Source organism: Gopherus evgoodei, chromosome 11 (genome assembly GCF_007399415.2).
Source record: "Gopherus evgoodei ecotype Sinaloan lineage chromosome 11, rGopEvg1_v1.p, whole genome shotgun sequence".
NCBI lineage: Eukaryota > Metazoa > Chordata > Testudines > Testudinidae > Gopherus > Gopherus evgoodei.
The window spans coordinates 41842350-41855822 of record NC_044332.1 but is presented as its reverse complement, the minus strand read 5'-3'; the positions used below and the strand labels follow the sequence as shown (position 1 = coordinate 41855822).

At 40.5% G+C, this 13473-nt stretch overlaps 1 protein-coding gene across 1 annotated transcript in view; it reads left to right on the top strand.

The window, feature by feature from the left end:
* MYO3B (myosin IIIB) overlaps positions 1 to 13473 on the top strand; it is a 394363-nt gene that overhangs the window by 51330 nt on the left and 329560 nt on the right. The window contains exons 4-6 of the mRNA XM_030580743.1: positions 3813 to 3947; positions 9312 to 9416; positions 9678 to 9777. Coding sequence (XP_030436603.1) covers positions 3813 to 3947; positions 9312 to 9416; positions 9678 to 9777 — 340 coding nt within the window. The remainder of the gene's footprint in view (positions 1 to 3812; positions 3948 to 9311; positions 9417 to 9677; positions 9778 to 13473) is intronic.

The following is a 13473-nucleotide window of genomic DNA, read 5'->3' as shown; positions in this document are numbered from 1 at the left end:
TGATCATCTTAGACGATATTCTCTTATTTTCAGAAAACCAAGAATTCCATGACCACCATATGTCACACCGTTCTTGATTGGCTTCACCAAAATCAACTTTATGTGAAACACAAGAAATGTGAATTTGAGAAGGATACCGTGGAGTTTCTGGGCTGTCTCATCTCTCCAGCAGGACACCCACAAGGTTGCAGCCATCACCAAGTGGAAGGCACCCTTGAATATATATGGAGTTCAATGGTTTCTTCGATTCATACATGTGTACCAGCGATTCATCCAAGGATTCTTTGACGTGGTAGCCCCTATAATGTCCCTCCTCAAGAAGGGAGTTAAGTTCACCTGATCCCCTGACATTCAGGTGGCTTTCAACCACTTGAAAAAGTTGTTTATTTCTGCCCCCATTCTGATCCATCCAGACCTGAGACCAGTGCCTTGGACTTTGTAATAGGTATGATCCTCTCACCAGGTGCTTCATCACTGTGCCCTCTTCTCTTGGAAACTGACTCCTGGTGAGAAATGATGTCTGGGACAAGGAGATCCAGGTCATCATTGCTGCCTTTGAGGAGTGGGACCACCTCCTTGAGGAGGCCCTTGCCCCTGTTCAAGTCTGGACAGATCACAAGAATTTGGAGCATCTACAGACAACACAATAACTCAACCAATGTTAGATTTGCTGGGCCCTTTTCCTCTCCCAATTTGACTTTATGGTTACCTATTATCCTGGGTCTAAGAATGAGAAGACAAATGCCTTGTCCTGCAAGGATGAGTACTGTGAAGTGGAGCAGAAAGCCCTCACGCTCTCCTTAAACCCTCCCAATTTGTCTGTTCGGCCCTCACTAGTTACTTGATGACCACTATCCAGCTCCCAACTTCAGGTGCTAAGATTGTGCCATGACTCACCTATAGCAGGACATTTCAGCCAATTTAAAACCTGGAATCTGATTACTAGTTATTTCTGGTGGTTTACCCTATGAACAGATGTTAAAAACTATGTGAAGTCCTGCGACCTCTGTGCCTGTATGAAGAACCTGTGAGCCAACCCTATGGGCCTCCTTCAGCCCCTCCCCAAACCTCCATTTCGTTGGTCCACCTTCTCAATGGACTTTATAGTGGAGTTACTGCGCTTCCAACAGCACTCAGTTATCCTGACTGAAGTGGACTTCCTGACCAAGATGGCCCATTTTATTCCCTGCTGCACTGTGCCATTTGCCCATGAAACAGCACAAGCTTTCCTGGAGCACATCTTTCAGTACCATGGCATACCGACCTGCACCATTTTGGACTGAGTGCCTCAATTTATTTCTCGATTCTAGCAGGGATTTCTTCACTTTCTCAGCACTAAATTCCTCACCTTAACAGCCTCCCATCTTCAGACTGATGATCAAACTGAAAGAGGCAGTCAGACCCTGGAGCAGTATCTCTGCTGTTTTCTGAATTTCTGTCAGGATGATTGGCTCCCAATACTGTTTGGCTGAGTTTGTGTACAACAACTCAACCCATACTTCCACCCAACACATCCCATTCTTTGCAAATTTTGTTTTTTACCCCTGATTCCATCCAGACATGCCTGATGGCTCTGCTGTCCTGAGGGACATGGATATGGTCCAGAAAACATGCCAGGAACTCAAGGAACAGTTACTTGCCAGTAAAGAAACTTATAAGCATTACACGGTCTGAAAGCATTAGGCTGCCCCTAACCTTGCAGTAGCAGATAAGGTTTGGCTCTTAACTGGGAACCTGAGAATAGACCATCCTTCGGTCAAGCTTGACCATCAATACCTGGGTCCTTTTTGGATCATCAAGCAAATAAACCAGTGGCCTTCAAGCTTCAACTGCCAGAATCCCTCAAGATTCACCTGTCTTTCATGTTTCTCTCCTTAAACCGTTTGTTGACAAACTTTTCCCCAACTGGGTAGATCCTCCTCCACCCTCTGTAATTGTACATCGGCAAGAGGAACACGAAGTCCGTCAGGTCTTTGCCTCCCAATAAGTCAAAGGGAAGCTGCAGTATCTGACAGACTGGAAGGGGTATGGGCCAGAGGAGTGATTCTGGAAACCAGAAGAAAATGTTCACACTCCAGCTCTCCTGAGGGAATTTCACCAAAGATACCCTGACAAGCAAGGGCCATGAGCCCCTAGGAAGAGCCCCAAAGGGGGGCATACTGTCAGAAACTCGGTTGGCTCTAGGCATGGTCACCTAGCAACCTAATGAGCTCGAGTAGACCCAATAAACCCTCACAAAGTGATTGTGCTCCCTGACTGGACAGAAGGGCCAACAGATCCCTATTTAACCCTGGTAGCAACCAGAGCACAGTGGCTGCTCAGTGCGTTCCATGCCCACAGCTGCACTAGCCCTGCTTCTTGTTCAGCCTTTGCTCCACTCCTTGCCTGTTCCATTCCATCCGTAATTCCTGCCTACCTCTGACCCCCTGATTCATAGCTGCTGGCTCTGATCACTGGCTTGTCTTCTAACCATGACATCAGCTCTGTTATGACTCCTGGTACTGACCATTCACTAGCCTCCTGACCGTGCCTCCAGTTCTGCCCTCTGATTCTGCTCTGACCATGAGGCCAGACTCCTGTTCTGACCACTAGGTCGCACCATCTACAACTTGGTGTGTGGCAAATATTGTGTCCAATAGAGACCACAGGATTTCAGTGTGTAATTATCCACATTGGAATTTGACTGAGACATTCAGGCTAAAACCCGTACTGAGAAAAGTTGGCCCTTTTTTATTTATAGAAATACAACTTGTTCATCCCTTGTACAGTATGAGTCAGAAGAATGTAATAAGTAATATGTGATTAACGGAATAAAGCACCAGGGTCTTGATCCAGCAAACTATCCCAATTCAGCAAATTATTTAAGCACATGCTTAATTCTGAAGCATGTCCTCAAGTCCTGTTAAAGTCAAAGTCTGTGCTGAATAGTGCTTTGCTGAACTGGGGCTCATGTGGGTTATTGTGCAATATAGTTGGTCCTTTGTTATTTCATCTTCACAAAAATCCCCCTTTAGATAAATAGTCAAATTTCTGCTTATTTTGAGGATTTTGATTTTTGCTCTGTTTAATAGTTCCCGTTGTGTCCATTTTCCACATAGGCTTTAGTTTGTATAAATTTCTCTTGTTTTAAAGATGTATTTATTTTTATTCATGTCCCATTTAATGTCTTTTAAAACTGCTATATAACTAGGTTCCTCAGATTACCTTAAAAAGAAAAAATGAAGCTAAGGTCCATGTGTTTACAGTAGCTCAACCATCAGAAATGCAGAGTTAAGGAACAGATTAGAAAAGATATACACCTCTATCCCGATATAACACTGTCCTCGGGAGCCAAAAAATCTTACCACGTTATAGGTAAAACCACGTTATATCGAACTTGCTTTGATCCGCCGGAATGCGCAGCCCCTCCCCCCTAGAGCACTGCTTTACCGTATTCGAATTCATGTTATATCGGGTTGTGTTATATCGGGGTAGAGGTGTATATGCAAATTTTCCATTTAGACAAGTGACCAGAGCTAAGCACCATTTTTACTTTTGTGGTAGCAGTGTATTATGCATTAAGTGTACCCTTGAGGCAAAACTACTGACTGCACATGGAGTTCACACTTTTATTTGCAATAAGACAATTGTGGTGTGATTGGTTTTTGACCAGATTTTATTTGATCAGATTGTTTTCAGTGCAGCACAGTCAAGACATTTAGAAGTATAAAATAATGTATAGCTAGTTCTTTTTATTAATGAAGATTTATTTGTTTGCTGTACTGAATTATTTATTTATTTATGCCCCATATTTGATTGTGTTTTCCATTTAGGATGTGGATGAGGAAATTGAAGCAGAATATAATATTTTACAGTTTCTTCCCAATCATCCCAATGTTGTTAAGTTTTATGGAATGTTTTACAAAGCGGATCAATACGTGGGAGGACAGCTCTGGCTAGTTCTTGAGGTAAGATATTTTGATAATGTTAGAACTTAATTCAAATGGATTTTTAGGGCAAGGTGCTCCCCTTTAGAAGGGAACAAATCAGAAACAGCAAATGGTGGGTGTGTCTCTGTGCTCTGTACTGAGAGACGAACCTTAGAATTTTGGGGTTCTGTGTTTAGGGATATTGATCAAACAGTCTGGCCATGGGAGGTGTTTGCAGATCCACCCTTCAAAAAAACACACTTAGTGTTTATTCAGTAACAAACCCCAGACATGGGGACTTGGTATCAGCACTTTATTGCCATTCAAGGTACTTCATTCTGTCTTCAAAAACATAGAATGGGCTCTGTCAAGGTTCCTTCCTCACTCTGAACTTTAGGGTACAGATGTAGGGACCTGCATGGACACTTCTAAGCTTAATTACTAGCTTAGATCTGGTATCGCTGCCACCATCCAGACTTTTCAGTGTCTGGATCACTCCCTTTCCCCCCAAAACCTTCCCCTCCCTGGGTAGCCTTGAGAGACTCCTTCACCAATTCTCTGGTGAGTCCAGATCCAATCCCTTGGATCTAAAAACAAGGAAAAAATCAATCAGGTATTAAGAAAAAGGCTTTTAATTAAAGAAAAGAAAGGTAAAAGAAAACCTTCTGGGAGAGATTAGCATACCAGCTACTGTCACAGACAACAGATTCAAAAGACAGAGGATGTTCCCCTGGGCACAATTTTAATTACACAGAAAAAAAATACCCAAATACCAAATTTGATTCTACCTCTAATTGAATAAGACAGGTTACAAAGAAATAAACATAAACCTATTTATTCCTTTCTAAAACTTACTACTCTAAGAGGCTGGTTCCTTGATCTTTTTCACTCTGGCTGAAACTGAAACTCTAAACAAAGGAAAAACTTCCCTCCTTCCTTTTGAAACATCTTGTTCCCCCCATTGGTTCCTCTGGTCAGGTGTTAGCTAGGCTAGGTGAACTTTTTAACCCTTTACAGGTAAAAGAGGCATTAACCCTTAACCATCTGTTTATGACAGGCTCCATAATAATTTTCTTTCTTGAAAGTAAATTGACCTTCCATGCTGGAGAAAACATCTGTGTTAGTGTTGAGAAGTCAAGGTCTCATTGGATAATCCAAAAGTGACTTCATGATGAAGTACCACACACAATGTTTACCAAACCTGGCACCCATTGCAAATGTGGGCTGAGAGAATGTAATGGGAAAACTGTCTTAAGGCAGTGTAACATTAAAAGCAGGATGCTGTTGAATATCTAGCACTTTAAATGGGTTATGCAGACTCTGCCCATTTAGCAGGCTTCAATGTTCTCAAAATGAGGGATGTCATTCTGGCTGCACTGCAGTTACTGTCATTGACTGACTGCCCTAGGTCCAGGATCTCACTCAGATGATTAGGATGTTCCTAAAGGATTAATTGTGTATGCAGCCCAGGACAGAGATTAGAGAGATCTCATAGGGCATGTTGCACCATAGCAGTATTTTTCCATAACATACATCAATATAAATCTGAGCACTAACTTGTTTGTTACTGATTATTTTAGAAGGACCATCCAACTGTTCTGGGATTGTGGGTGGAATCAGAGTTAAGTACGATCACTTTATGTTCTACTTTAACCCTGTCTCAGTAATACAATAAACCAGACTTCTATGCATTGCAACATTATATGGTACGGAGGACAACATTTGGTACCATATGCCAATTTTCATAATAAGTTTCAATGGTTATCAAAATGATCATCAGGTTTTTTAGCTGTACGGGTTCTTAGTGACTAACAGAGAAACAGCTAACATTCTTATCCTGAAGTATATCAGACATGCTGTTCTGTACAACTCAATCATGAATGTCAGAAGAACATACCATTTCTGCAGGTTAGCTTTTTGCATTAATGATGTATAGTGTGTTGGTTTTGGTGCACCTAATTTAAAATTTTAAAGAAATTGAAGACAAAACTTCTTGTTTTTTTATATACAGAAGTTTATTGAAACAGTTGACCCTGCCTTAGAATTGCATGCAGATTTGTCTGTGCACAGCAATTATGTTTTGTAATAGTGTAGTGATTTTTTTTTTAGTAAAAGGGTATATACAAAGCTCTCAGTTACTGTGATCACTGTAAAAGCAGTAAAGAATCCTGTGGCACCTTATAGACTAACAGATGTTTTGGAGCATGAGCTTTCGTGGGTGAATACCCACTTCGTCGGATGCATGTCACTGTTTCTTTGATCACTGTTTCTTTGATGAAATCATATAGTCATTGTGATGAGCATCTTTACAATTTTCTAATTAAAAATATTTTCCCTTGGACTATTTTGCAACATTTACTCACTAGGAGGAATACCTTAGTCAGGTGAGTAGTTGCATTAAAGTTCATGGTAAGGTACTACTCAAAGTGAGTAAGAGAAGCAGAAGTGGGCCCTTAATTTAATTTTATATGATGATGGAATGTGCTACACTGAGAACTAACATTTTATGTTTATTCATAGAAAAGATATTTCACAGAACATGTCCCTAAAACATGCATTAGCTCTCTTATGTAAGGACCACCTCTAGTGGCAGGCGGCTAGTTCAGTGTTCATGATCATTTCATTCCAGAGCTCTCTATTGATTACCAACATGGGTGTCTGTCATAAACAGATAGCTAAGGGTTAATGTCTCTTTCACCTGAAAAAAAAAAGTAACCTGAAGCACCTGACCGGAGGACCAATCAGAAAACGGGATTTTTTCAACTCTGGGTGGAGGGTTTTTTGTGGGTGAGTCCTTTGTTCTTGGTTCTTCTGTCTGCCTGAATCTCTCTCAGCTATGAGGAGGATTTTTCTATGTCCTGCTTTCTAATCTTATGTTTCCAAGTTGTAAGTACAAAGTTGAGTTTTAGTTTTGTATTTACATGTCTATAGTTGCTGGAGTGCTTTAAATTGTATTCTTTTTGAATAAGGCTGTTTATTCATATTTCTGTTAAGCAATTGACCCTGTATTTGTCACTTTAATACAAAGAGACCATTTGTATGTATTTTTCTTTCTTTTTTATATAAAGCTTTCTTTTAAGACCTGTTGGAGTTTTTCTTTAGTGAGGAACTCCAGGGAATTGGGTCTGCAGCTCACCAGGGAATTGGTGGGAGGAAGAAGTCAGGGGAAAACCTGTGTGTGTTAGATGTACTAGCCTGACTTTGCATTCACTCTGGGTGAGGGGGAAAGAGAGATTGACCATCGGTAATTCTGTTCTCCAGGCTGGGAACGGGGAGGGTGGAATCCCTCTGTTTAAATTCACGGAGGTTGCTTCTGTGTATCTCTCCAGGAACACCTGGGGGGGGGGGGAGGGAAAAGTTTTATTTCCCTTTGTTGTGAGACTCAAGGGACTTGGGTCTTGGGGTCCCCAGGGAAGGTTTTTGGGGGGACCAGAGTGCCCCAAAACACTCTAATTTTTTGGGTGGTGGCAGCAGTACCAGGTCCAAGCTGGTAACCAAGCTTGGAGGTTTTCATGCTAACCCCCATATTTTGGACGCTAAGGTCCAAATCTGGGACTAGGTTTTGACAGTGTTTCTGTCAATTTTGGTGGTAGTCTTTGTGTTGTGGGTACTTAGCTATTTGGAGAGAATGTGATTCATTTCACATGTGTTACTGAACAGCCATAAGACTGTATCACTTTCAATCAACTTGGGTTGGGTTTGAAGTGGTGGCCTTGAGCTGAAAGGCTTCATATCTCATTACCAGTCCCTTGAGATTACTTTTCTGTTTGGCTATAGTTTTTTTGTGAAAAAAGAATGCAAATAAAATTAGCACAACACATCTCAATAGTACACAGTTAGTACAATAAAGATAATAAAGACTATACATGGCATTGATGACTCCCCAGGCAAACAACTAAACATGAGTAGGTAAGCGCATACACTCCCTTCCACCTAAGGGTTTAGTTCATCTACAAATGTATTTGGTGTGTGATAGTGGCTTACGGACTCCCTCCCAACTGGATGAAACAAGCTCCCAAGTAAAAAAGGAAAGGCAAACTCTTGCATCAGCCACCATCAACCACTGATGGAATATTACTTCAGTAGCTTATTTGCGTAAAGGAAGCCAATGTATCATGTGTTCTGGATCCTAAGTAGCTAGCATAATGCACTTTTCATGTGCAGAAAAGTTCAGAATTCTAATAGATTTTTTTAGTCCTATAGTAATGGTGATAATGTATGGTGAAAAATATCCATACCGTCTATAGCACATAGCAAATTAGAATGCAGAGAGACTGATACTAGATTGACAAAATTTAGGGAAGAAAGGAAAAACGAAAAAAAGTAGATCACCATATTTCAGAGGAGGATTTTAGAATTTGATTTCATGCCATTTGTTTGAGTTTATGCATTAGAGTTTTTAGACTGAATACTGGCAATGCAAAGGGAATTTAGATCTGAGTTCAAGTATCTTGTTGATATAGACATATGATTTTTACGTGACAGAAAACTTGGTATGGTGTAGAAGGGACTGCTCTGCAAAAATAAGAGGTGACTCCAGAAGAACAAATATAATGTCCTTCCCACTCTGCAAAAAAAACCTGCCAAACAACACTCCTTTTAATTTTAAGCGTCATACAGTTGTTGTAAATATGAAAGTACGAAAAGGAGAAAGAGAGAGAGAGAACAGGAGGATAAGAGGGAAGTGGTTGCTAGAGGGGCATGGATGATGAACTAATGATGTGGGTGAAAACACATTTACAAAGGTTCTAATTTTCCTTTTTCTCCTCCTCCTCCTTTGATGTATGGCAGTCCATTAATGGAAAGTGCTTGCAAGAAGCTGTGCTTTTCTGGATCAGAATGTTTAATCTCAGCTGTTGGCAGAGCATGCCATCAAGTCCGAGTATAGAGATATGGCTGCTGTCTATTTTATATTGCCTGCCAGCAGGAGCATTGATGAAGTGAAGGTTTGAAATGACTGTAATTTGTTGCCTCCCAGTTATCAAGTGCATCAATCTTGTCTTTTCTGGCCTTTTCTTCACACAAAGGCAGTTTTTCAAAAAGACAATGCACATATTATTGTGAAAATATTCAAATAAATTAAACAGTATCTCTAGATTCTGTTTTTTATAATAAAATATAGTTTTTCTATTTTAATATTTCACTTTTAGTTAAATTTTACAACTTCTGACTTGTGCTTTACACCCCTTCCCCAAGTACTGTGATTTATTGTCAACATTGTTAATAAAATATGCTCTATGACAAGGATGACAACTTAAATAATTGCAGGTGGAAATCTACTTGGTCTGGGATTTGTGTTATGTTGCAGCCTCCTACTGTAGGAATCCACAACTTGAACAAGTCTGTTGAGTAATAGGGGTCTTGTGTTCTGTTTCTTTTTTTGCTCTCCCATTCTCTTCACAGCTGTGTAATGGAGGTTCTGTCACAGATCTTGTCAAAGGCCTGCTGAAGTGTGGCCAATGGTTGGATGAAGCTATAATCTCATACATCTTATATGGTGCTCTCTTGGTAAGGATGTTCAACAGGCTTGTAATGACAGTAGAAGGTGCAATTTACCCATCTCATACATTTTCCATTTATAAACTATGGTAATGATGACAATATTATGCTGGCTGTTATAGCAGTAGGGGGGCATATCAAGCATGTGATCAAGCAGACAGATGTTTCTGTAATGAAGTGCAGATTGTCTTCATTACACTCCCTAATAGTAGGGTAACTGTTTTAAAATAAGGGAGTAAGCTTATTTTTTTTGTCGTCATGGGTATACAGGGCCTTCAACATTTACACAATAACCGAATCATCCATCGTGACGTCAAAGGGAACAATATTCTTCTGACAACAGAAGGAGGTGTCAAGCTTGTTGACTTTGGTAATGACTGCTTACCATTTGTTTTCTTGATGTGTGCAGTTTAGCCAGAGGCATCCATTTATTTTCCACTCAGAAGGTGGAAATTACTGAGAACTTTCCAGGAATGTTGAGATATTTAGGGAGTGATGGGGAAAAGTAGCAGATGGAACAACCTAGGAATACTGTCAGAAAATCAATTTTAGGCTTTTTAAAACAATAGCTTAAAAAAGCCATTTTATTTATGAAATACTTTTGCATTCCATTAAGAATATCATATCTCAAGGAAGTTCTCTCTCATTTAAATTTAAATATTCCATCTTTTGCATATGAAAAGATACATTATTTTCTTTCAAATGGCTTTCACTAGCCTTAAGCACATTTATTCCCTCTGAGCGGAAGGTAAAGTGGTCCTATGGGTTCACAAACTAACAGATCCATTTAATTTGTGATTAGTGCATTAGACATGAGCCTTGCTGGATTGGAAACATCACAAGAGGCATAAAGAGAGAGCTAGAGGAAGGGGAACTTTGCAGTAGAATTTACCCCAGATGAATATTTCTATCTTGAAATACATATACATTTAGTAAAGTAAAAGAGTGCTGTGGTTCCTCTCTAGAGTCAGATATGTACATATAAAGAGAAATTTTATTAACAGTAAAGGGAGCAGGAAATCATAATGAGTCAGTATAAAGTGTTATGTAAACAGTTTTGAAAATACAGTATTATACAGCTGTTTGCCTAACTCTGCATATTGCTAAAGTAAAATATTCATATATTGAGAAAGTACCATAAAACTGGCATGCCAGAATTCTGGCAATAAAAGAATGGCCTAGAATTATAATATGATGCATGAAGGGGAAAGCAAACTTAACTCTCCTAAAGTCACAGTATTATAAAACTAAAATTATATTTAAAATTTGTTGGTTTTAAATCTGTGGAATAAATTTAGGAAGCAGATGCCTCTTTATTAGCTGCTAGAGACAGAAATTCATTACTGTTGAGTGTAGAGACACTCAATTTTAAGTAGCGCTAGGAGAAACATATGTGGCCTAAGGCAAAACTAGTGATAGCCTAGTAATCTCTTTGGCATTTAATGGTGGGGCTAAAAATCACTTTTCATTAGAGAGAAAAGATAGGTGATGTAATATATTTTATTGGACCAACTTCTGTCAGCAAGATAGACAAGCTTCCATGCCACTCAGAGCTCTTCTTCAGGTCTGGGAATCTTACTCAGAATATCACAGCTAAATACAAGATGGAACAGTTTGTTTAGCATAATTGTTCCATCACGTATTTAACTGTAATAATCTGAATAAATTTCCCAGACTGGAAGAAGAGCTATGTGTCAGCTTGCAAGCTTATTTCTCATACTGACAGAATTGATCCAATAAAATATATTACCTCACCCACCTTGGCTTTCTAATGCCTTGGGACCGACATGGTTACAACAACATTACTTTTCATTTGAGGCAGTTTTACCTGTATAATCTGGACCGATAACTAGTGTAGACTGGCATAAATCTACCTTTTCCTTTCTAAAACAAGAACACATCACTGGACATATTAATGTGGAAGAGGAAACTACAGCTTGAAGTTGGAGTTTCTAAGAATGAGCTTAGGGAAAAGTGTGTTGTTTTCCCAGTGTTTAACAAATACTGACAATGATTTCACTGAGAAGCTCTAGCACTCCCATGCTTTGGAGCAGAGACTTTACATTTGGCAGGGGGTTGCCCTAGTGTCAGGGACATGACTCTTTCTGTCCTCTGACAATTTGCCCAAATTTGGTAGAGTTGTGACCATCTGAAAAATTGCAGTTCACACATACTCAGTGGAGACTTAATGGAGTTTGCATCTAAGTTCTCTTAAAGTTCTGAGTGAACTGAGCATGCTCCATACCTTCACAGCTCCTGTATGTGGCAGGACTGTGCATGTACCATCTCCAGGGAGTGACTGAGCATGCCCCATGCCATCCCTTCGCAGCCCCTGCATGTGACAGGACTGTGCATGTGCTATCCTCACAAAAGGGCTGAGCATGCACCATTTTGGGGCTCCAGGGACTGGGTAACATTTTTTCTGCAGTTACTTCTCCTGGTTACCAAGGGATGTTGTGGACCCAGCCCCAGGAACTGGGAGAAGGAAAAGGAAACAATCTCTCCTGTATTCTGGATCCCCTTGCTGCAGGTAGTGTGAAGGGAAAGGAGGAAACAGTGTGACTCAGATTCAGAAGGTGAGGAAGAGGTGGTGGAACAGGAGTCTGGGGAGCAGCAATGGTGTGAGCCATTTTGCTGGCCAGGGTGGAAAGCATTTGCAGCCCCTTTTCCCAGAGTGGCTGGCTGTGGCTTGGTTTTGTCCCGTCCCTGCCCCTAGCCAATCAGTAGAGTAAAAACAAAGAAAAAAGCTGAGTGGCAGGGCGATTTGGTACCCAGGCAACACTCCAAGAACCCTCCCTGCCATGGGAGTGGCTATGAACAGGAGCCTAGAAGTTTGGAAAAGAGGCAGGAGCAGAGGGAGACAGAAGACCAAAGGGTGGAGGAATAGGAACAAGAGGCGCAAGAGCAAGGGAACAGGAGGAAAGAGGCAGGAGCCACAGATGGGGGGGATAGGAGCAGGGAGGGAGAAAACAGGCAAGAACAGAAGGAGGAGAATGGGCAATGGGAGGATGGGGCAGGAACTGGCAGGGGGGACATGGCACAGGAGTTTGTAGGATACTTATACGGAAGAGGATAGGGCAGGAGCCTTGCCTCATTCAGTTCATTGGATGGACCTCCTTGGGGTATGAAACAGGGCTGTGTAGTGAATGATGCTGTTGTCTGTATTATGCCTGTGTCATTTGTTGCAGAAATTGGAAGGTATGTAATGACTGAGGCAGGAATTTCAGGGCTCTGGGATCTGTTCTGCAGAGGTGCTGACCTCGCTCAGCTGCAGTTGTAGTATATAGGAGCTCTGCTCTGAACATATAAAGTGCTTTAAGATGCCAAGTACTCTGAAAAAGCGGACCTAGACTCCTCAAATTGGGCACAGAAAATTAGGTGACACATTTGAGAATTTTGGCTTTAATCTCTGTGCTCAGTTACCCAGGTGTAAAATAGGTATAATAATACTGCGTCACCTCAAAAGGGCATTGTGAAGATATATTAATTATTTTTTAAAAAATACTAAGATACTATGATGAGAACACCATAGAGAATAATTAGAGTTCTGTGTTCAGTGCAGGGTTTGAGTGGTGTGCAGAAATAAGGCATAAGGCCACACATTGAATGAGGATAAACATAAATACTGAACCCTTTCAGTAAATGCCATCTATTCTGTGCACTGAATGTAGTAGGGTTCCTGTGGGATATGCAGGGGTATGTGATCATGTAATTAAGGACTATCTCATAAAGCATATGCACAAGAGGGCCAAATTAAAGTGGCACAGGCAATCTTAACTGTGGCATTTCTCAACTTTTGATTGCCTGACTTTGCAACTGTATCGTTCCTTTAAAATAGATTTTTTGGATGCGGTATATATTTATATTTCTCCTTAAGTTGCTTTCAGCATGATACATATTAACACATATTATTCACTGTATAAATTGTCCTAAAATGTCTGAGAACTACAATTTTTTCTTTATTTCTTTCTTTTAAAACATTTTCTTTTGGCTCATTGGTATTCAGGACCATTTTAGTGTGTCGTTGTAACTATAATCTCTATGCAAGTCTATCTAGCAGCTACAA